General features: G+C 42.9%; 1 protein-coding gene across 1 annotated transcript in view; it reads right to left on the bottom strand.

Moving 5' to 3' along the window:
* The window catches only part of ptprn2 (protein tyrosine phosphatase receptor type N2), a 143,130-nt gene that overhangs the window by 113,581 nt on the left and 4,634 nt on the right, over positions 1–24,915 (bottom strand). Inside the window, exons 2-10 of the mRNA XM_019876062.1 lie at positions 23,510–23,560; positions 20,512–20,625; positions 13,565–13,809; positions 12,664–13,042; positions 12,217–12,501; positions 12,060–12,103; positions 11,036–11,379; positions 6,323–6,409; positions 1–56 (exon numbers count right to left, since the gene is read on the bottom strand). Coding sequence (XP_019731621.1) covers positions 1–56; positions 6,323–6,409; positions 11,036–11,379; positions 12,060–12,103; positions 12,217–12,501; positions 12,664–13,042; positions 13,565–13,809; positions 20,512–20,625; positions 23,510–23,560 — 1,605 coding nt within the window. The remainder of the gene's footprint in view (positions 57–6,322; positions 6,410–11,035; positions 11,380–12,059; positions 12,104–12,216; positions 12,502–12,663; positions 13,043–13,564; positions 13,810–20,511; positions 20,626–23,509; positions 23,561–24,915) is intronic.

Below are 24,915 nucleotides of genomic sequence, written 5' to 3'. Positions count from 1 at the left end.
TGGTTACATTGGCAGGGGTGAGCCCGACCCGGAAAGTCAACGCCGGGCCAAGAACACTGGCGGAAGACAAGACAAAATGTCGTTTGAATTTCAGTTTTGACCTCGAGGACTATCAACAAAATGTTTCTGTGAAGAAAACTGCATCTTGAATTCAGCTTTTTTTTTTTGTGACGGTGCAAAAAGCTAAGTAACTTGGCTCCATTTAACCCTCAGGAACCTGCTTATGTACATACACTCTGCACTTACTCGCCGTTGTCCGGTCAGGAGACAGAAGCGAGCTTGTGCCTCCCTGGAGCAGAATAAATGTTTAAAGGTCCCTGAGCTTGGCCGTCAAGTTAAGGCTAACAACCGTGCTCTTGAAGTGGAACAACTCCCTGCGGCACACAGGGAAAATAGAAAAAAAGAAAATGTGTATCTGGTGGATGTGCATTACACTTTAGAACATGTTAAAACCCCAACTGAAACTACATGGGTGGCCAAAATCACTTGTATCTGAAACCCTCTTTCTCCATTGAACTGAATGCAATTTCCATGAATTCATTCGAGCCTCGTACCAAAAATAACAAAAATGTTTTGTTTTGTTTACCCAAATTATATATTATTTTTCTTTTGTGGGGCTTCAATGCAACCGCATGGCTTAGACCGGTGGTTGGCAACCTGCGGCTCCGGAGCCGCATGCGGCTCTTTAGCGCCGCCCTAGTGCCTCCCTGGAGTTTTTTTCAAAAATGTTTGAAAATGGAAAAAGATGGGAGAGGGAAATATATTTTAATATGGTTTCTGTAGCAGGACAAACATGACACAAACATTATTAATGTTTTCCAATGCTGTAAAAATGTGTAGAATAAATATTAGATGTCAACATTTCTGTCAACGAAGATTTGCGTCACAGCCTGCGACACACGTTCTATTCCTTTTTAAACGGTACACGTGGGCTACGATAGTGAACACGCCGCAAAAGTGCGTCCCATGCCTCGGCATGCCTCTGTAAGTGTGTGCGTATGCGCGCGTGCGGTAACGACACGGGTCGATCTCGGGAGGCTGGTTGATCGAAAAGTAGATCTCCGGTCAAAAAAGGATGGGCACCCCTGCACTACAGGATGCACTGCAGGGAAAAAAATTTTAATCATGAATGCTCATTGTGTATTTGTAGCCAACTTCGTCATTTTGATTGTAGGCTAATATAGCTACATACAGCATGTGTTGCCTTCATTATCAGGCTTAGATAAGGCTTTTTTTTTTTGCGACTCCAGACATATTTGTTTTTTGTTTTTTTTGGTCCAATATGGCTCTTTCAAAATTTTGGGTTGCCGACCCCTGGCTTAGACTTTAGTTGGGAAAACGCCATAGGCAGCAATTAGCATCTATGTAGCAGTGTTATTTCCCTTTCAGCAACAACTTCCTCAAGTGGCAACGGTGTGGACACAAGAATGAGCAGCACCATGTGCACTGAATTAAATGAGAAAATGTAAAGACGATCGACATTTGTTGCTCCACTATTTTTTTGCCTTATTTGTTAGAATTAAGCTAAACACACACTTTAAGGCAAAGCTGGGTGGTTGGATCAAATGAATGACACTAAACAGCTCGAAGCATTTCTTTTTACATATATTTATTCATTCGAAATGACAAATTGCTGCGTCGCCAATTTTTACTCACAAGTTGAAGCAATGACTAAATAAATCCGCCGAAAGACGACTCGCATCTTAAAATGCTCGTGAGCTGGGTCACGCGTATCTGAAGTCCCCACTGTATTTCCTGTCACACTGCATCACAGATAACCACTGGAGTTCTACGACCAGAAAGTCATTCCACCATTAGTCACCTGCAGTCTCCCAGGGCTGCGATCAAAATATGAGCCAATACTTGCGGACAGATGGACCCAGCCATGCAATGATTTGTGAACACCATTCCTCACGCACACACGCTCCCATAGTTCTTAAGGGGGGGAAAAAAATATCCTTCTCTAATGCTTCACTTGGGTTCTGTTTGCTCTTGTAAATGTCAATATTTCCACAATCTTTGTTCCCTTTGGCCGCAGATCACCAAGCATCTCAAATTGAACTGGTGTCTTTTGCGTCCCGTTTTAAATGAAGTAAAGGAGGAAGCGCAAACACAATGGAATGAGGCGGTGGGTGGCGGGGATTGGAGTCAAGGATGATAAGCTATCTAGAGGACTTCACACTTTCTCCTGTGTTATCGGATGTGTAAGCGTGGACTTCATATTAGCTCTGCTGGTGGGATGCGATTAGTGTGTGTGTGTGTGTGTGTGTGTGTGTGTGTGTGAGACCCACGCCCCCTAGTGCCTAAACTGGGTAACACCCTTACGTCATTGCAACCGAGGCTCGTAAACCCCCTCACAGCCAATCATCTCTTGAGAAAAAAAACAAAACAAACCAAAAAAAAAACCCGATCACAGCAGGCTTGGCTATCTTAAAACTCCAGCCCCTTCATCAAAATGTCCGCCTCGCTTGTTTGTCACATCTCAGCCTCTCTCCCGTCGAGTCCTTCATGGAGCGCTTCAGAAAGAGCTGGCACGGAGAAGCGTGGCGGTGTGCTCTGACCCAGCTGCCGAGCATATTCAGACAGGGGGGGACGTTTTCAAACACTCACCTGCCGCGGCCTCGCGGGGAACGACACAATGGGTTCGCGTCGCACCGCGTACACCCTGTCTGGACTATTTCGACTCCAGTGGGTTTTCATTAAAAGAGAGGAAGTCGAGAGTGTGTATGTGTGTGCGTGTGTTGGTGGGTGGGATAAAGGAGGACATTTTTCTCCACTTATCATTTGTATAGAATGGTGTGCGCTCATATGCCATCCTTAATAGACTGCGGCTGAAGCACCTACGAAGCCACTGAATCCAGCGGTGCCAAGTAATGAGGTACAAGTGGTGCCTTGAGATACGAGTGACCCTACTTACGAGTTTTTCGAAATATGAGTCGTCATTTGTCTGTTTTCCTTTAGCAGCTTTGCCAACTCTGAGCAATGGAAATTTCAACACAAACAGTGAAGCAACACATGTAGACAGGCAATATAACAACACTCACAGGCGTCCGTTTCGTATTCTCACTCGCAGTTGTGAAACTTCATGCGTGTCTCTGTCCGTTATCTGTCCGTTACCCCCACCCTAGTTTTTTGTGTACTGTTTAATTGTGTCATCACTGTTGTTTTTATGAAGTAAAATACGATACATTGCTATTTTCTCTTAAAAACACAGTTTAAATGTTTTCTTGTTTTTTTTTTGTTTTTTTTTCTTTTTTTTTTGGGAGGCTGGAAACGATAATTTCACAAATTAAATGTGTACATTATTCACAGATTTTCGGAGGGATGCCATCCTCTGATATTTGGTCCACTCAAATCTGCGCTGTTTCGGTGCCATCTTGCCAAGGAACTTTGTTGAAGTGAGTTGAGGAGCTTGACTGAGACAAAGGTTGTACACTTTGTCGCGATATTGTGGCAATAATGGGCAATTAGAATCCTTTTGAGAGAGCATCAATTCCTGGCAAATTTTCACGATCAGAGCAAGGCTTAGTTTTGGTTTTGGTTTTTCGGGGCTCAGTCCCTCTCCCCCGCTACTCAATGGTCTGTTACCTATTTTTGATAAAGGAAAAAAATTTTTATGTAAAAAATATTTATATGTATTGGACTTATTTTGTACGATGATACAGTTTTAAAATGGGGAAAATCAATAATATGATTTCATACTTTTTATTTTTGATTATGATACACGAGATGAATCAGTATTTTTATTGTTTTTTTTTTGTTTTTGTTTTTTTAGACCTCTCCTTCTGTACAGGATGTGTGTACTTTTGCCACATCTGGCCATATTAGCGGCTCATCATCCTCATAAGAATATAGCTAGCCTTCATCACATGCGTTACCATCAGGGTTGATTAGCGCTGATGTGATATGGCAGCTGTAATAACAGGATTAACTCAATCAGCGCTGGCCTGATGACATGTCCCTGGTGTTCCCGCTTGTCACAAATAAGTTGGAAGCTGGAACGTGAAAACGATCGAGTCTCCTTGGCCGAATTTCTTTCGAGGTCACGATGGTGACATTTGACGGGTGTGCACTGGATAGAGAGTGGTTCCAGCATCTAGGGCCATTTCATTCGAGAAAAATCGACAGTCCTTGAGGTTGCAGAAGTGCGCAATGAGCTTGGGAGGATAACAAGTCCTGCTGTGAATAAGGAAAATAAACGCATGTAAGCTTTGTGTTGAAAGCCACAACCGTACTTCCTTGAGACCAATTTCAGCGGTTTGACGCCATCTTACAGTGTTACAGTGTTTTTCAACGAAGAATGGGTTCTAGAGAATATTTACAAATAGCAAATTGTGAATAGTTGGAGGGCGGCCCGGTGGTCCATTGGTTAGCGCGTCGACCTCACAGTGCAGAGGTAGCGGGTTCAACTTCAGTTCCGGCCTCCCTGTGAGAAGTTCGCATGTTCTGTCCGGGCCTGGGTGGGTTTTCTCCGGGTACTCCGGTTTCCTCTCACATTCCAAAAACATGCATGGCAGGATGATTGAACACTCTAAATTGTCCCTAGGCGTGAGTGTGAGCGTGGATGGCCCTGCAATTGGCTGGCAACCGGTTCAGGGTGTCCCCGCCTCCTGCCCGAAAATGGCTGGGATGGGTTCCAGCACCCCCCGCGAACCTTGTGAGGGTAAGGCGGATCGGAAAATGGATGGATGGATGAATAGTTGGGGGATTACTGTATCTGTCCTGCTACTTCGTGTTTGATTGTGACAAAATGAGAGAAAGTGAGAAAGTGGAGTGAATGCCATGTAAAAAAAAATATATATATATATTCAACTCGAGCCACACTACAGTATGAGTCAGTGCGTTTCATGGCTGCATAGGTGTGAAGAGAGACTTTTTGCACAGTACTGTATGACATACGTCGATGTACGCCTACAGTAGAAGGTGAAATGTGGTGCTATTAATACATCTACACCGGGACGAGACTGCTTCTTGTTGTATGTGCGTCCAACACGACTCGTCTGCCGCCTACATGGCCTGACACCAAACTCACGGCGGAGCTGCCGATCCAGAACAAACTGGGTCCGGGGGTTCAAGGACAGGTTGATCGCTTGTGAATACATTAACCGCCTCCCGCTGAACAACGTTCTCTATTTGCGAGCCGCTATCCACAAATCCACATCGCTGCTGCCTCCACTCACACTTTGACTCGAACTGAGAAGGATTTGATGGCTTGACTGTTCTTTTACTTTGACGAGGCGTACAGAGACAGAGGCGGTGCTTTGAATACAGAACACGCATCACAACCGTTCCGGAGGTAATTAGGGCGGCTCGGAGAAGTCAAACACTCTGAAAGGTCAGATAAACAACAAACGCCTACGTTCACTGGCGCGACTGCAAAGTTTTGCCAGACTAGTGCAGTCCTTGCAATGTGACACAATGCTTTTCCCACGCTGGGAGAGAACGTTGAAACGTTTCAACTGTAGTCATTTTCAGCAGAGGCGAGGAATTTGAAAGGGCTTGAAGGGAAATAATTGGGAAGTTAAAACATTTCCAGGAACTTATGGTGCTAAATTAGAAGACAGCCCTTGGTGGTGTAGTGGTTCAGGTAGCTGATTTCCCACAGATTGTTTTGAAAGTCGAACATGTTGGACTTCAGCTTCAGAAAATACCGTCCAGAAATTGAACCAGGGCTTTGGTAGTACAGTGGTGTCAAATTTGAACGAGGCCGTTTCTATTGTAGTCATTCACGTAGCTGACTTTCCACAATATGTTTCAGAGGTTGAACAATTTGAAAAGGTCCATATGGTCCAGAATTTGAGGATGGTCGCAGGAAGTTTGGTGGTTCACTTCGCTGACATTCCTTGGCCATTTTGAAGGTTGAACAACTTGAAATATGGTTAAGAATTTGAACAAGGCCATTTGAAGTCTAGTGGTTAAAAAAAAAAAAACATACTTTTTACAGAACAGTTTGAAGGTGAAACAACAATACAATTTAGATATTGTCCTGTATTTGAACAAAATCATTTGAAGTAAGAGTAGTTCGCATAGCTGACGGTCCCAAGAACAGTTCAGGTTAAAAAGCTTAAAAGCCAATTTTTTTAATGAAAATATGCTGCACAGTTTAAACAAGGCCATTGGAAGTGTACTGATTCACATCGCTGATTTAGGATTGGTTTGAAGGAGAAACAATTTCAAGTTCTATGTAGTCTACAATCCGTCCAAGGCCACTGGTAGTGTATTGATTCATGTTGCTGATTTTGTGCAGCTACGGCGCCATCTATAAATGGCTTCAGTGATTACTTGTGACGGCGTGGGAGCGTGTTATGGCACGGGTACTTACGATAGCTGCGTGAGGTCTGCGGCGTGGAGGTGCAGCTCCTGGGTGAGCCGTTCCATCAAGTCGATGGCCTGGTCGGATGTGAGGGAGCTGGGGGGGGAAGCACGCAGACAGTTGGGTGTCAAGCTATGGAGGTCTGACACCTCCGTTGCCGTGATTGTAAGTGATTGTACTTGCTTTCTTATTCACGATCCTCAGTGTTGGTGCTCTCGTTGTTCTTTAGAACAGTGGTCCCCAACTGTTTTTGGCCCACAGACCGGTTTAATATCAGACAATATTTTCAGGGATCGGCCTTTAAGGTGTGACGGATAAATACAAGAAAATAATATGATATGACCCGCATAAAAACCGTGGTATTTTCGAAACATAAAAAACACGAATCATGACACGAGAAACATCCTATCTGGCAGCAACACTCTGGTTGCTACGGTAATGTTTAAACGTGCCTTTAAAATAAGATACACCGCAAATACAAAGTGCTTGAAAAATACGCCTCACCGTCGCCGCATATTATGTAGAGTGAGCTTGGTGAATGGGAATCTCCCTTTGAGATCAATCCGTATTTTAAGTAGGACTCCTGATACCGTCTATTAAATGTAGACTTCTTTTTCTTGAAAGTTGTCGGCTCCTCTTCTGTCGCCTGGCTGGGCCTTTTCCCCTTCCCAATGAAACTTTCCAAGACCTTTGTTTTTAATTCATTTTGCAAGCCCCTCCTGGGTTTCATTTTAGCGGTAACCTATCACGTGACCGAGAAGCGCGCCTTGACCTGTGTCAAGAGTAATACACTGTTGACCGATGTAACAGAGAATCCGGTAATTTTTCAAAATAAAACATCTTTCCAATTCCGAAATGAATGAAACGGAAGTAATGTAAGTTCTTTATTCTTTCTGTGCGGCCCGGTGCCAAATGACCCACGGACCGGTACTGGTCCGCGGCCCGCGGATTGGGGACCATTGCTTTAGACCTTTCGATTGATCAAAATCTCAATCACCGTTGACTTGACCTCTGTCTACAAAGTGTCCCAAAAATCACAATACTCTTCATTTTATTCTTTTTACGGCCGTCGCACTATACCACCGCGTGTTACAATTTGCACTATCCATGGCAAGTTTCTCAAAACAGGATGTGTTCTTGACAGCCCACGAAACAGACGGCCTTGAACACGTATTCGCGGCAAGCCAGAGAAAGTCTATGTTAGAATGCTTGACTGGAACTGATATGGGGTTGTTCTAAGGTTTCAAGTCAGTAATGCTTCTCAGGGATGGTAAAACGTCTTGCCAGGAAGTGATTCTTGCCAGGAGTCAATTGGTGAGCCATGGGCAACCGAACAATTCGCCTTTACAAAAGCTGCCAAGCCTGAGCTGTAAAATGCTGATAGCCTCATTTCTGTCCGAATCAGAAGAAAAAAAACCAACACTCAAACTGCAGACGCCTGAGAAATCTACTTTAGTACAGTAACAAAGTATTCATATTACCACTTTCTCCGAATCACACAAACGGCATCGAGGGAAAAGGCGGGAGGGATCAGCTGCCTCCTTGGGCTTGCTAAATCACCTGCTTTTGTTCCCGCAATGAGACAAACAATAAGGTGCAAATGGAACCTGCATGAGGTGTAATGGCTGCATCATATGGATGCGCCTCTCCGCCATTTCCCTCCTCCTCCTCCTCTCATCTTTCTTGCTCTTTGCACACCATCCTCTCTCTCTCTCTCTCTCTCGCTCGCTCGCTCTCTCACACCCAAAGTGAGAGTACACAAACGCGGCGGGCAGGAACACGCGCCCCTCACCGCCAGACGAGAATAATAAGGTGCAAATGGAATGGAGGTGAAGTGTAATGGCGGTCCGATAAAGCCATGCCTCATCTCAGCTCAGTCCACGTCTTCTCTCGCTCTCTCTCTAACTCTCTCTCTCGGACTAAATCGCAGAGGAAATAGACCAAACAAAAGGTAATTTGCAGGAGGAGGGGGTGGTGGGGTTGGAGAAAGGCGCAAGGCAAAATAAATGAGAAGGACACACAAGAAAGCTACTTGGTTGCTGTCGATTTAACAGAGAATGGCGTCACGAGGCGGCAAGGTCAACAAAAAGTCAGGGATCGCGTTGAGGCCCTGCTGCAACGACAAACCGTGGCTTTCAAAGAAGAAAGTTATTCAAGGATTCACGGATATTGCTTTTCCTGAATGAGTGTTTTGTTTGGACCGTGGTTAGTTAACTCATTCACTCCCAAAGACGTTTTTCAACGTCTTTTCAGACTTGGTCTAGAATTGGCTGGAACTGAATGAGTTAAGCAAACAAATAACAGGGCCTAATTTGAGCACGACTACGCACTTTCGATCAAAGCCACTAAAGGCCCGATTGTCAAACGTCGGTAAAAGACAAAAAAGATTGACAATGGTGATTGTTAAAACTTTTTCAATATTCACAACTGCCAATTTTTATATGTATGGTCAACACCGAGTTTGGTTGAGCCACTGCGATTGTGAGGTAAAACAACAGCGATACTCGGTTAAGCTGGTACTCTTTGCTTTGGAAACTGCTGCGTGTACCAGACAAAATGGATCACCGGGATTGTATTTTTGTTGGTTAAATATACAAAGCGATGTTTGTACTGCGCTTTGCGAGTTTGTGAGTTAGTCAGTCAATAAGGTAAGACGTTATGCTTGAATAACAGTTCGTTGATAAAATGGTTAAAAGTGAAGTTATGCTAAGACCGCTGTTGGTTTGATTGGATGGTTCGGTCAGTTGGTCGGTTATGCTGAGAGCAAAGAGAAGTTTCGTCAGTAGTTACGCTCGGATGAAAGTTTAGATTCGCTCGTTTTTTTTCTCAGTTAGTTTCAGTCAGTGGTTCGTCTGTTGGTTAGTCTGTCCATCCGGTCGGATGTTCGTTTGTTCTGGGAGAAGTTATGATGGGATCACAGACCTTAATCCTTTCAGGGACAGCGGTTACTACAGTTGACATTTTATCATGTTATCAGGTTACAGGGTGCATGAAAGGGTTACGTAACCTTGAAAGAATTTTAAACATATTTAGCTATGCTTGAATCACAGTTCAGTACCAGCCAATTCTAGACCAAGTCTGAACAGACATTTAAAAATGTCTTTGGGAGTGAATGAGTTTTAAGTACGACAGGGAGCTCAACTCGGCCGGATTTTTATTCTTGGATAGTCGGTTTGTGAATGACATAACAGGTTGTTAGTTCAATATACGAAGCTTGGATTGCAGTTTGTAAGATGAGAATTTATTACACTTCGGATATGGCTGGTTGGTTGGTTAATTCGCTCTGGCCAAAGTTTATGCAAGAATTATGGTTAATTGGTCGGTCAGATTAGTAGTAACTTTGTACTGGAGTGGTGTCCGGGCCAAAGAAGGACCGATTACATTTTATTTGGAAAAAGATGGGCCGCGACCCACCAAGCAGACCAAGCTGCCACCTACAGCAGCAGAGTGGAACAGCGTCACCTTGAACCAGTCAGACAGTTATTCTGGATTATTCCGATTTGGCGGAAGACATTCCAGGCACGTTTACGTCCCTCCTCGGCAGTTTTGGCAAGCTGTGAGCTCCACGACCGTCTCGCCTGTTGATGCAAGCGTTCGCCCAACCCCCGCCCCCCATGGGGCGACTACTCTCTGTCTCCTTTATTCGCTTCCCGATCTTTCCTCCTATCCCCAAAGCAGCAGCTTCATGTCACGAGCTGTCAGTCAGATAAGCAGGTTGCCATCCACTCACTGTGAGCAGACCCCTCGGTAGGCCGATGATGCGTCCTTTTTAAAGAAAAAAAAAATTCTGCGCCCACTCACGGTGTGGTGACTTTACAGCGCGACACAGGTGAAGGACAACTCACATGAAAACACCATAAAGGGATTGGAAGGAGGGCCGCAGGGGGTGCAAAGATGCAGTGGATAATAATTACCCCAGCACAGTTTCTCATGGATTATCATCATTAAATAGAGCACAGAAAAACACTTTTTTTAGGGGGGTCCAGAATTTGCGCGGCAATTTTGGCCGGGAATGGACTGGCATCTCCAGATGGGAACGACAATTGGGTCCATCCAAAGAAGAAAACAAAGTCATTACACATTACGCAAAATTAAGTCCATATCCTACATTTGATGAAGTATTAAGACTGTGCCTTCGGTATCGGGAAAATTACAAGAATAAACTAGTCATGTATTTTTTAGATGTCGAGAGTTGTATACATACATGGATATTTGATTTTATTAAATTGAAATTAAAAATGCGCTTTACAGATATCACATTAATGTGCAATTTTCATACTCCCCGAACAACTAAGTCACTGTGTCAAACTCATGGTCCGGGGGCAAGATCTGGCCCGCCACATCATTTTCTGTGGCCCGCGAAAGCAAATCAAAGATGTCAACTTTCATGATGCTTGCTAAAATCTCGACCAAAATTTCAAATTCTCATATGTAATAAATAAGAGGGATACTGGAAGCATTTTCTTGTTACCAAACTCCTCATTACAGTAACTTAAAACATAGGTGAATAAACCGTTATTCTGGACTTCTTCATATGGTTTCAGTCATAACGGCCCTCCAAGGGAAACTGGAACTAAAATCAGGCCCGTGACAAAAATCAGTTTGACATCCCTGAACTAAGTATTGCTATTTGTAATTAGAAACAACTAACATTCATTTTTATTGGGATTAATGGGAAATGTCACCAACTCAAATTCAGAAAGCCCTTCTTTATGTACTCACTCTGAGCCGGTTATGATGTATCCAAAATGTCTGTCTTTCCCTCTGCTGGAAAACTCCTTCAGTCCGACGTGGACCAGCTGAGTTTTCACCTTCATGTCATTGCCGGCAGGTTTGTGCATCCACTTTCCCATCTCGGAGTCCGGCCTCGCCTCGGCGCCAATCAAGCGTATGGTGGGGCTTTCCCTCGCAGGTGCCGAAATGCCTTTCTCTGCACCTTGGGACTGCGTGGTCCGGCTCCGGACGCTCTCCAGGCCCACCGCTTTTTCGCCAGGAGCAGGTTGGACCTCGGAGGAGTCCCCAAAATTGTCAAGATAGTCGAGGAGCTTGGAGAAAATGGCCGTATGCTGCAATAAATACAAAAACTCTCAAAATATGCGCGACTGATGTCTACTGCATTTAAAAATCTTGTGTGAGAAAATGTGTATTATTAATTTAAAAAGTCTTATTCTCAAAAGGTCCTATACTTTTGATTAAAATGTGCTTCTTTTTTTTTTACAATCAATTGGTATTCATTTGAGAATGAAAATGCATGTTTTGAGACAGAAAGGTACATATTTTTGAGGAAAAAAAATTACACGTTTAAGAAAAAAGGCATAAGCTTAAAAAAATTATATATATATTTTTTTTTTTTTTTTAAATGATGTTTTCAATTACAAGCAATGACTATGAGTAATGCTCCAAGGTTTAGTGACGCTGTGAATGACTTTACTTTAATTAAGTCGGCAAAAGCCTGGATGGGTTGAAGCAAAATGTTTTCAGAGAAACCGTGTAAAGTTATCAAAAACAGAATGAGCCTTTACCAAATAGTTTCATTGCGATATTTGCAGACTGAAAATATGCAATTAAAGGGTTCTTTTAGTGAAACTCGATCAAGCTTTTGCCTTGCCGTTCCAGGAATTTAGCAACGCATGCGGTCTCGATGTGCTCCCGATCAAGATCATGTGACAAAGTTTCAGTGTGGATATATGCCTCTTCCTCCCCAAACTAATGTGTCACTTTTGGAGACCAATCAATTGGAATTCACCTTGTCAACAGGCTCCTTGTTGGCTGCGCCCTCTTCTTGTTGGCCTGGAAACAAGTGGGAAAACAGAAGTCTTGAAATCGTGACAAAAAGCGAGCCACTTGTGTTAGCCACTAGCTATCTGGCGCCACATACAGGTATATACTGAATGTTCCCCTACCTTGTCCAAATATCAAAGGGACTTTCGGGTTGACATCCAGTACTTTGCTCGGTTTCACATTCAAGACTTGGTTTGATTCCATTCCAGCTATTAGGTCCCCGTCTCCCTCCGTAACCTGGCCGGTTCCCGGTCCCGGCTGGGCCCCAGGATCTGGTTGCCTCGCCTCGGCTTCTTGCAGAGCTCCGGTGAGGATGTTAGCCAGTTGGTCCAAGTCTTTGCTCATCCAAGGGTCCATGTTGAAGCTGTGCACTCCCAAATGCTTGATCATATCCTGGAACAAATGATCTGGGACAGAAGACAAGAAATGACATGCTGCATTTTTAGGGCAAAAGGTTAGCCTTTAGCATCTTGGACTACCATGTCTATGAACCTTAGCAAGCTGCTGTTAGCCTTTAGCGCATCTGAGAACTTAAGAATGTCAATGTTAGCTGTCAAGCAGGTTGTTACCGTTCATGAAATTAGGGGGCTTCTTGGCGGTCAGTTGGTTGGACCCGCTCCTGAACAACAATCCATCCAGATTGGGTTTCGGGGTTTTGGAACCAAAAGCCAAGCGAACTTCATCTGGGGGTGGGCGCACATAGCCGAGGTAGCGGAGCTTCCCTTTGGACCCCGATGGTCCACCTTCCCTGAAGAGCTGCTCCAAGTGGTTGGAGAGGGTCTTGTAGGGGGCGCTAAGCTTAGGGTGCCTGCCCTCGCCGCTCTGAGAGAAGACCTTGGTGTTGGGGGGTTGGTCCACTCCGTTCTGGAGACTGTAGATGCTGGTCTCCTTCCAGCCCAACTTTGGTGGACCACGATCCGGAGGACCGTCAACGGTGAGACCTTCATTCTATAGTCAGGCCACAACAAGAACAGTTTTTAATGGATGGTCTAATGAGAGTGCTCATTTTAGATTGACACTTGTGTCAACAGAAGGGCTGAAATGTTAATATCTGGTCATTTGGTGCTGGAGAGAATGTTCTTTTTTTTGTTTTTTAACTATGTTAACAGAATTGCTTGAATGATTTATTTTGGTTGTCACTTGTTGCTAGGCTGAATCCACAGGGCAATATACATACTAGTATGAAAAATGCACTATTTTACTTGTCACTTGTTGCTAAACAGAATTCGATGGGCCGCATCTATCATAATTGTTAAAATGTTGCTCCTTTTTGCTGGGTCACTTTTTGCGAGGCAGAGTTCAGAGTGCACAAACAGAAATGCTAGAAATACATTTCATGGTTTTCCTTGCCTGATCACTTGTTGCCAGGCGGATTTTTAGGGCACCAGAAGTCCTCATAATGCTCTTTTGTTATTTTGCCTCACCACCACTATGTATTAAATGTAAAATCCATTTTTAACAGCTTCTGACCTGAGTGTTGGCTGCCTCTTGTTGAACTCCAGGCTGCAGCGGTGGCGGGAAGTGCAAGCCTTTCAGGAAGCGCTGAAGGTTCTTGCTCAGCTCCGCTTTCGCGGGCCTCGCATTCTTGCCTGCAGTCCCGCTGTTTGACTCGAGGGGCACCTCCGATGCCTCGTGACGGCCGACGGGGCTGCTCCTCAGTTTGGAGAGCTCTCGAGAGATCACCTGCTGCGTGATGTCATCGTGCCACGTAAGACCTGAAGGAGGTAAAAGCACACCCATCGTTTTGATCATACAAATTCATGCATATAACTATATCACACTATCCAAGAAGAAATTAATACATTTTATCAGTGTCTTTGGTCCCGAGTGTAGTTTGTATGACAGGGCCTCTCAGTGTGATGCATTGTTGTGGGCCATCGACAAATATGTATACACACACACACACACACACACACACACACACACACACACACACACACACGCGTGAGCAGACCATGGCCAGACAGCAAGCTCAGGGAGAGTGTCACAGTGCCAACATCTCCGCTAATTGCCAACACATAGCTGCAGAACACAACTCCAGAGAGGCAGAGAGGGCACAGTGCCAGGATGCCCAGGACCAGATGGAGCTACCCAAGCAGGGGGAAAAAAAACACGATACCCCAAACATGGCCAACATGCTCAATGAGCCAAAAGGAGGAGAGCAGGGGAAATACCGGAGATGGTCAATGATTTATGCTTCTTCATCATATGAGACGTTCGGTGGTTCCACAGTTTTTAGGCTTCATCGTTAATGTTATCAGGTATGTTTGTTTTTTTGTAATCACATATCAGTATGGGCTGAAATCCAGGCAGAATTTAGTTCCACAAATGTTCCTGTTGGTGGCTTTTTTTTTTTTTGCTTCTTCTATCACTGGTCACATGTTGCTGGGTAGAATTATGACCGTATTGGCTCGAATATAAGACGGTGTTTTTTGCATTGAAATAAGACTGAAAAAGTGGGGGACGTCTTATATTCGGGGTCTGAGAAGAAAATAATAGAAGAGATAACAGAAAATGGAGAAACATAGCGACAATCTGGAGAAAAGGGGGTCAAAGATCAGCCAGGTTAACCGGCAGCTGAGGAGAAGTGATGATGTCATTTACATTTCAAAAACCAGAAGCCATTCATTTACGAATGTGATTGCACTTTAGTTTACATATTTAAATGTTCAGATGTTAAGATTTGAATGACGCAAAATAACATGCTTATTCTCTCAAATATAGTGTTAGAATCATTTGTTTCAGATGTACTGTAATTATTTTCTGTATAAAAATTAATTTGGTGCTCAAAAAGTCTTTTTTCAAACTTGAGTCTTGAAAAAGAGGGTGGTGTCTTATAATCAGGGCCGTCGTATATTCGGGCCAATACGGTATTATTATTATTATTATTATTTTATTATTATTTTTTTTTAACCAGTCCATTTGTTTGTTGCTAGATCGAATACAAAGCGAAACATATCAGCAAAATTGCACTTGTTGATCAGCAGAATTATTAGTTATTTATTTTTGCCAGGTCACTTGTTTCAGAGGAGCCCATCCATCCCTTCCGTCAGTTAATTAACACCTCACCACCAAACGCTGCAGCCTTCAAATAAGTCGAATACACATGCCGACCTGCTTTACGTGCGTGAGCCTTTTGAGCATTCCGAGCTTATAAAAAAACACGCCACCCTCAAACATTCCTCATTCCTCTCATCGGGTGGCTTTTTGAAAATGGCGATTTTAATTAGTTTGGTGTGATTTTTAAGGGCGTGAGTAGAAGAGAGCGTGAATACTTTCATAGTGTGGACAAGCAAAAAAAAAGAAAACAAAAAAAAAAATGAAAGCTGTCAAGTAGAAAGTGGAGGAATCTACATTTATTTCAGTCCACCAATGTCATTTAACAAGTGGCAAGGAAAAGAGAGCATTTTAAAAAGACCTGCTTTTGTTTCTAACTTATTAAAAATTCAACATTAATTAAAGCCGTGAGCGGTGACGAAAGGGCACTCCAACCCGCGTTTTTAAGGTGGACCAAAATGATAAAAACTTGCTCACATTCGATGGCATAGTACTAATAAAAGCAACTAGCAAAGACTATTTGTGAAGACATTGAAGTGAAACGCTGAAACGTCTTCTCTCTCTCTCTCTCAAACACACACACACACACACACACACACACACCCACACACACACACACACACACACACACACAAACGCACAAATTAAAAGGGAAAACCTGGTTTGCGTGGTCCAAACTATGTTGTAACCAGAAGCACTGCAGCGATAATCACTCCCATAAATCAGTCAATACCAGCAAATTATTTGCCAACACCTTCGTCAAGAAAAGATTACTTTTCGCCCGCTTCAGCATTGTGAACAACATAGACCATGATGCATTGCGCCGCTGAGCTGATAGGAGCACATGACAATGAAATGATTGGCCAATCCTAATTCTTTGTCGGTGCTGTTTTTAATTACACAAAATATTGTGCTTTTTTTTTTCGAGTTATGAGTTTTTTCACAATATCGTGAGTTTCATAAGCTTATTTTATGTTGCTAACCTTCCGACAATATCGGGATAATTATCGTCTCATGACGTTGAGATGATTTTTCCATCCCTACTGCACCCAAGAGTTAAAAATCCTTTTATGGTCTTTGTTTTCTTTCCCTGCACTCTACACAAATGTGCGCTTTAAATCAAATCTAATTTAAAAAGCTGAGAAAAGTATAACATGGTGCAAAAATGTATAGAAAAGCAACCCAGCAGCTTCCATGATGCTAACATAACATATATATATATATTTTTTTAAACAAAAGCTCCATTTGTGGCATTTCTGACAGCGCGGCGATGCCTTAAAAGCATCATTATAGTCTCGGTCGGGCTAAAGGCCAAGCTAATTTGCATTACAAGCGCCCTGCTTGAGTCATTTCATATTGTAGTCACAGCAGCAACCTTGACAAGGAGCAAACAAACAAATGAACAAAACAACAAAGACGGAAATGATTTTGCTCACACTAAAAGCAGGTTACTTTAAAATGACCCTGACGCCTACGCTCACACTCACGCCAGCTGAATGCTAACATTAAAGCTCGCTCTCCCGACGCTAAATGCACCGTACGACATGTACGCTATGTTCACGGTCACGGGTTTGCCTTGACAGATTACGTTTGTTTTTTTTGTTCAGTTTTTTTAATCCGAGTTTTTCATATTAACAAAACTTCACCCCCACCGCCTCCCCCTCCAGCTAACAACTGCTCGCACTTGTATGAACAGGTGACCGCTGTCATCGAGAAAATGAGGCTACCTTGGTGTAAACTCGCAATTGTCACCTCAGATGGATCGTCAATTTTTAACATTAGAAAATAAAAAAAAAAAAAACAGCAGATTGCTGGAAAGGAACAAAGCCCAGAGCAGGATGTCATTTTCCTTCACTGCATCATTCATCAGGAGTCTGTCTCTGTGGAAGTCTGGATTGCACCCTTACCCGCTCTCCATTGTAATGCTTTTGCTATCCTGCCAAAACCAAAAGGTAAGCAGAGCTGCACTGAGATTTGTTGGCTGCTTTACACACAGTGTAGTCTGTGAAATTCTGCCTCTTCAAGTTAAAATGCCATTACAGTGAAACTCCTCGACAATGAAACCTACATGGGCGAAAATACCCCCTAATGTGAAAAAGTCTTCATTCATTAACACCATTCCCACTTTCCTGCCCCCCATACAATGAAAAAAAAACCCTGTTGCGTTATACGATATCTTTTTCTCTGCTCTTGCCTCGCGACGAGATTCACTACAACGAAGTCGAATCCAACAGCGACCTCTACTGCTTCGTTCGGAAACGGAAACAGCAATCACCACACTGGTTTGCACATGCGCAGTAGTCCAGGAAGTATTTGTTATTGTTCGTTTCAGATGCAGCAAGAACGTTGCATTGCTAAAATTGCTACAAAACGGACCTTTGGATGTCAAGCAGCTCAGACAAGAAGCGCTCTGACGCTGGAAGAGAAGGTAAAAGTGATCAAAATGAAAGATGGAGTAAGCAAAATAAAAGACATTATCCAAAAAATTGATGTAAGTGAAAGTGAATGCTGATCGTAAATTTCGCAATTTCTTTCCCTTTTTTTGTTTCTACACTGACTATATGAAGTGTCAAATAAGTGTATGCTCACACTTATGCACAATTGGAATTAAAATAAAGAGTACACATACGTTTGTGTATGCGTGTACACATACGTTTGTGTGTGTGTGCGTGTGTGTGTGTGTGTGTGTGTGTGTGTGTGTGTGTTTTTTCATCCGAGATCAAATTTGCTACAGTGAAAAAACCCCTGTTGTGAAAAATTTCTTGCTGCAAACATGATTTCGTTGTAGAGGAGTTTCACTGCATTTTCTTTTTGGCCGCATGCAGTATTTTTTCAAGTTGAAGCTGTTCACCAAGTCGCAACAAGCTAGCAGGCAAGCCATTGGTCCAGCCAGAATATGGGGTGAGGTATACCGACACTCATTTGCTCGAGCAAATATGCTAATATTAGCAATGTGTGAAAAGTGTGCTGTATCTCTTGAACATTGTGGTATTTTGATGCCTCTTCTTCTGCTTTGTTGGACAAAGCTGGAGGCCTATTGATGTGACGAACACACTATTTTGGAGATAAGGGGGATTGTCAATCGATTCCATTGACGTTCCTCACCATTTTCGCACACCCAACCACAAAACCTCCCCGACAGCACCGCTGAGACGATGCTCCGCCGAATTTAAAAAAAAAAAAAGGTAGGCACCGCACGGTGAGCTGTGGGGGAGATAAAACCCAAAGCGATGACATCACCGCCTCAAGGTCGGAGTTTAAACGAAGGGCCCTCCAACGTTTAATTCATTTCATGCCACCCCTCCCCTTTTCACTTTTTTATTCACCCCCCCTTCTCCCGGTTGACTGCTGACTGTTAATGGTTCACGCCTGTTACAAGATATTAAGCTCAGAATGGCCTGCAAAAGCCAATTATGTTTGCACTGAGTGGGTGGGTGGGGGGGACTTAACCTCCATGTTTGTGGTCCTGTTTGTGTTGAAGGCATCTACTGCCCCCAGGTGGGTCAGCACAGCAGTTACAGTCTACTCAGCGTGTACTATGCGACTCATCCATCCATGATATATTTTATTGACCCGTTGCGGCTACGTCACGCGATCACGTGAGTGCACCATGACGGGCAGCAAAAGTTAATGACTGCCGAATCAAGGTGGATGAAAAAAGGAGCGATTTAGCCACTGTATGAGTTATTTTTTGCCCATCTAGCCATGACATCCTCTATTTCAACTGCCGGCTGCTGCGTTCACTGTTTCAATCAAATCACCGGCTTTGCGGGAGTTCACAGCGCACGACCTTTATCATTGTGTTTTCATATCCCTTACACTGGAGCTGATTTAAAAGCTTACAAAAGTCTGGACGCATACCTTTATTTTTATTTTTTTTGTCGCTGGCTGGGTCCCTGGGACGAGATGCTACGCTCACACCGAAGGGACAAGATACATTGTAATGGCGAAGGTAGAACTTCCTTATGATGCTAACTGACATTCCCCCCCCCTCCTATTCCCCCACACACACACACACACACACACACACACACACACACACACACACACACACACACACACACACACACACACACACACATGATCCTGTTTGCACCCAGCAACATGTAGTAACTGAGTAAAATATATGTACAATGATACTAACCTTGTGAAAAATTATCACTGCAAATCCTCAAATAGTTTGAGGGTATCCAGTCCTTTCGATTGATTGCTGCTATCCATGGCCGTCTTTTATCTTCATCAGCAGGCATGTGCTAAGAGCCAGGTTTGATTTACACCCCTGTCTATTAGTACATCCGACCGCAAAGCAATATATGACCATTTTTAGAAGATAATCGCTTCAATAAACAGAGACAGGACTATACGGTTGACAGGAGTTTCAACAGTTTCAATTTTTTTTTTTTTTTTTTTTTGCCGTCCGCCGAAGGCGCAAAAGGGGAATAGCGGCCTCATTAAGATTGTGGGAGGGAATGGCTGACTTTTGGGGAAGAGGGTGGCCATGGGACTCCCTAAAATGGTCGCCAGCCAATCACAGAGCCCATGACAGGTACGCACCCAAAACAAAATTAAAAATTTACTCACAATTATCTCAATGAATCCGACATGCGCAGGAAGGCCATAGCAGAGATTCAAAACCAGAACCACGGGATTGAGATGCGGACGTGCAAACCACTAGTCCACCACTGCATTACATGTGCTATTTAAAAATATTTAATTTTTATTTAATATTTAAAAATATTTTTATGTGGAACCTAAAAAAATGCGGGACAGCAGGAAAGCTAGCGTAGCAGCCATTTGTTGCTAGGCAGGAATTGCGGAGTGCATGGGTTAAGATGACAGTGGATGTGTTCATTTTGACTCCGTCTCAATTATAAAACACATTCGGAAGAAAGAAATTAGTGGGAACATTTATGAAGTTCTTTAAACACATATACTGGAGGGGGAACGTAAAATCCTGATGAATATAACACCATCTTGCTATATATTAGCACACCAATTGTTAGCCTGTTAGCATTTTAGCAAATTCTTTAAAAATGATAAAAACCATATATAAAATGATATCAGGTTGCCTTTGTGCCCTTTCTTTACTCAGGTGGCTACGTTGCTTTATGTTAGCAACAACTTCATGAGAAATGGTACTACCTACAGGACAAGATATACAATCATGATCAACCTACCTTAGTGCTTTTATTACTCAGGTGACTGTCTTGTTGCATACCGACCGCGATTTGTCATTTTAAAAATGATACCCGGCTACGGTGAATGACATAAAATCCTCATCAATCTAACTTGGCATGCTCGCAACTCTTGTGTCCATCTTGCTACATGTTAGCATAATTAATTTTCCCATGGTGGCATACCTCTGTGAGCTAGTTTCTGCAAGAGCGTCCTGAGGCGCAGCAAACTGGAGGAAGACACAGCGTACGTGTTCAGGTCTGCGCCAGCCAGCTCCTGACACCTTCCGAAAACACCGTCTGCGCACCAGAAGAACAGGACCATGAACAAAATATACAAACAGCAAACAGAGGTGTCCTCGTTCTGTGACATTCTACCCCGTTAAGCAGCTCCTTTGCTGATACCAACAACTCTTTTATAAAGAGTTCGGGAAGTGTGTGTGCGTGTGGGTGTGGAATAGGGATTGGAGGGTAGGGGGGTGGGTGGGCTACTATGCTAATCTAGCACATCAGGCTGGCTCAATTTGGGTCGCCAGGCAACCAGAGCCAACCGGTTGTTCTGGATGACTGACCGGGACCTCTGGAGTAGGCTGAAATGTAATAAAGATGCATATAATTCCATCCGCTTGACTGGATAGAAATGGCAAAACCCAAAAGTGTAATCAGGCAACAAGCAGCATATCAAGCACTGTGTTTTCAACAGGTGTTCTCAATATAGCGACGCCAACAAAACAAAGCTGATGCTCAGATTTGTGGACATCCTCTTTGCCGATTTCAGCGTCGCACGGCACCAAGCAGCACATCATGCACTGTCTTGACTATTTTACGCCATTTCCTTTAACGAAGCGTCATTTTTATTGTTGAAGATGATGTAAATGGCCATATGGAACACTTATGGAAAGCCACACTACTCGTCTGAGCGTACAGAAAGACATTTAATTCGCTCCAAGTCTCTTGTGGCTCTTTGGCTTACTGCTTTTATAAGCCCAAGGCCAGCAGATAAGTGCTACATGTTACCTCCCCCAAGTGCGTGGCCCGGGTCCTTTATAAACAAATAACCAGCTGTGTTGTATTGATTTGGTGGTCACCTCACCCACACTCGGGGCTATTAAAGCCCACGCTGTATGTTCAATTCGAATGTTGTCGTGGATGTGAGTGACGATCACAGCTTTGGATCACTTGAACCGCATCGGAAGCACTTTGAAGAGAGACACTATGAAGGAAAATACCCCATTCACGAACACGTTCAAAATGGACAAAAACCGGCATCCGTGCTTTTCGCAGGACAGCGACGATATGTTAGCATACTGACTGTTAGCATTTTAGCAATCGTCATTAGTAATGATACATCGCTACTGGGCAAGAAAAAAACTCAATTTGTTGATATTTTATCAAATTTCTTTAACAACAGTACCAGGCTACAACACTATATGTATACATAAGCATACATGTCAGCATCCCACCAGTTCATCTGTTCAATGGGGAACAAGATATTCCAGAATATTATGATAACAGGTTGTTAGCATGCAGGCTGTAAGCATAATAAGCCTTTTAACATTTCTTTTTTTCTTTTCTGTATTAACTCAGTCTAATTACTTCCCAGACAAAACAGTCCGATGAGATAAGTGTGGCACTTCATCAATCACACGAACCAGGAGAGGGCTCTGTTTATCTGCACTCGACATCATGGCCTGTCTGGACATATTGATTTGCGCTGCCAATACACCCGTCCAAACGTGTCCGAATATGTCATCAGTTGTCTTCATCGCCTTTCTCTTTTCTTTTTTTTACATCATTACATTGCTGTCTCCTTCCCGGCGCATTAGCGTTCACGTTGTAGATAGCAGGCTGCAGTGTGTGGGTGGAGTGGCGTCTGGATTTATGGCCCGTCTGGATTTATGGCCCCTAACTGTTTAGCTACTGGAAGGAAAAAAAAAAAAAAGAATCCTCCTTCATAACTTCAAAATGATCCAGACATGATTAACAGAGGGACGTATTTAGTCATTGTAGGTGCTTTGACTGTTTAGAATTCAGAGAATACCCTCCAATAAAATGGCATGTCACAGAATAGAATAAAACAGAATAGAATAAGATCTGCAAGAGGACACAAAACGTGAAAAAAAAATTGGATTGAGTCAGTCAGTCAGTCAGTGAATGAGTGTGAAGTCATTGTTTCACTTCTGTTCATAGTTCATTTTATCCATTCAATAGAGTGCAGATCAATATTTTGGTTTTCAAAAGCCCCATTGTGGTGCTGTTTATGCTCTTTTGGAGAAGGAAAGTCGTATCTAAATGTTTGAAATGTCACAAAAGAAAAAAAATAGCCACGCCGTATTTGAAATTATGCTTGAAATGCAAGCTTTTGCATAAAAGGTCTTTTTCTCCGTTTTTTTGTTTTTTTTAACCTCAGAAAATGGAAATCTGATCAAATGTAGCAATTTTCTCATGCTGATGGCTAAAGAGGGAAACAAACTTTTTTTCCGCCGAAAGAAAAGAGTTGCATCTTATTTCTTTTATTACACTCGCATGTTTATTTGGCAATAGAACACAATAATCTGTGGCCCTTGTCATGCTGATGGCTAAAGAGGGAAACAAACTTTTTTCCGCCGAAAGAAAATAAGAGTTGCATCCTATTTCCTTTATTACACTTGCATGTTTATAAGGCAATAGAACACAATAATCTGTGGCCCTTACAAATCAATCGAACTCCCGTCAAACGTGCGATTGAGAGGGATTCAATGAGTTCATCGAGCCCCGTTGCCATGGAAACCCAAAAGAGATGCTGCACATCAAACATTTAACAGACCTGTTATGTCATTGCCAGTCTGCCTGCCTTCCTTATATAACAAAAAGATTTTTTTTTTTTGTCCTGGGGAGACAAAAGCTTACTTTTGTTATGTTGTGAGGCCTCCATGAAAATGTTATTAGAAACTGCGCTGAGAGTAAAGCAGGTTAGCGCTTCGGGGGGAGAAAGTGAAGTGGCGCCACCCCCGCATTTCCTGCGACTCATCACCAGCGACGCCGAGTTACCAGGCAACTTAAGCAGACTTCACTATTTCCATAACGGCTTCATATTAGGCGTCATAATCAGATTTTGAATATAATTAAAATACTAAATGATTTGGGGTAATTCGGTATTAACTAGAAAACTAGCCCAAAATATTTTTTTAAAAAGTGGGCTTACCGTTTACACAGAACTCGTAAGCTTGGCAAAGGTCATCTTCAAACAGGCAACCTGGAAGAAAAAAAAAAAATAGGATTCATGAGTTCAAGTAAAGCTAAGCTAATAGTTGTTTTTTTTTTTTTATCTTAAATGCAATGAAAAAAAAGTTACCAGATTTCATTTCATGATTTTTGCTTTATTTACTATTTTCCGTACTTTTACAATGATGTTCTCTTCATTTTCTGATGAAAAAAAAAATAGGATTCATAAGTTCAAGTAAAGCTAAGCTAATAGTTTTTTTTTTTAAATCGTAAATGCAATGAAAAAAAAGTTATCAGATTTCATGTCATGATTTTTGCTTTATTTACTATTTACTGTACTTTTACAATGATGTTCTCTTCATTTTCTGACATCACATTGCAATTTGTTTTGAGTGGAAAAAAACTTTTTTCGCCAAATTTTCTGTCGCATCAGGAAGGGAACGTGAGGCAAAAATGAAAAAGTTGGCGAAAGAGGAGTTTCGAACGATAAGAGGAGAGAAAGTGACAAAAGTATTTTCAAAGAAAGTGCACATCACTTTTTGTTCCACCTTGTGAGTAGAAATAATGCCCAGTGGGGGTTTTTAAACACGCAATTTGCATTTTGTAGAGCGACAGGCCTACTTTACCTCCTCATCACTTTTTGCCTTAATTTAACCGAAGAGCGTGTCAGCTCTCAATATTAATTAGGACCTTGCATTAAATCAAGCATCCAGCCGCGCGTCTGCGTATGCACAGCTGATAAAAGCCACATCCTCTTCCCTCCGCCACTATGGCGGAGATGATTAAAAATTACGCCTTTTAATTAAAAACGTAATCTACATTGATGCAGCTGATTAGCGATGAAGAATACAGGTGAAACAACAATTATCCAGTCTATATCTTAATGAAGCATCCAGACTAAAACAATGTCCATGTGCTAAGTGGTCAAATTTTGAAGCATGACAAAAAGTGTGGAGTCTTTGGAGGTTTTGCAGGAGGCTGGTAAATACAGTACCGCCAAATGTTGTATTTTTTTTAAAAAAAGAATATTTCATTCCTGTTGACTTGTATTTCCAGATTAATATTTGTATTTAGGGCGGCCCAGTCGTCGAGTGGTTCGCGCGTCGACCTCACAGGAGTTTGCATGTTCTCCTCGTGCCTGGGTGGGTTTTCTCCGGGTATTCCGGTTTTCTCCCACATTCCAAAAGCATGCATGGCAGGCTGATTGAACACTCTAAATTGTCCCTAGGTGTGAGTGTTCATCTGTGTGTGCCCTGCGATTGGCTGGCAACCAGTTCAGGGTGTCCCCGCATACTGCCCGAAGATAGCTGGGATAGGCTCCAGCACCCCCCCGCGAGCCTTGTGAGGATAAAGCGGATCAGCAAATGGATGGATGGATGGATATTT

The sequence above is a fragment of the Hippocampus comes genome, unplaced genomic scaffold, assembly GCF_001891065.2.
Source record: "Hippocampus comes isolate QL1 unplaced genomic scaffold, H_comes_QL1_v1.1 scaffold60, whole genome shotgun sequence".
NCBI lineage: Eukaryota > Metazoa > Chordata > Actinopteri > Syngnathiformes > Syngnathidae > Hippocampus > Hippocampus comes.
This window is presented reverse-complemented; position numbering and strand designations above follow the sequence as displayed.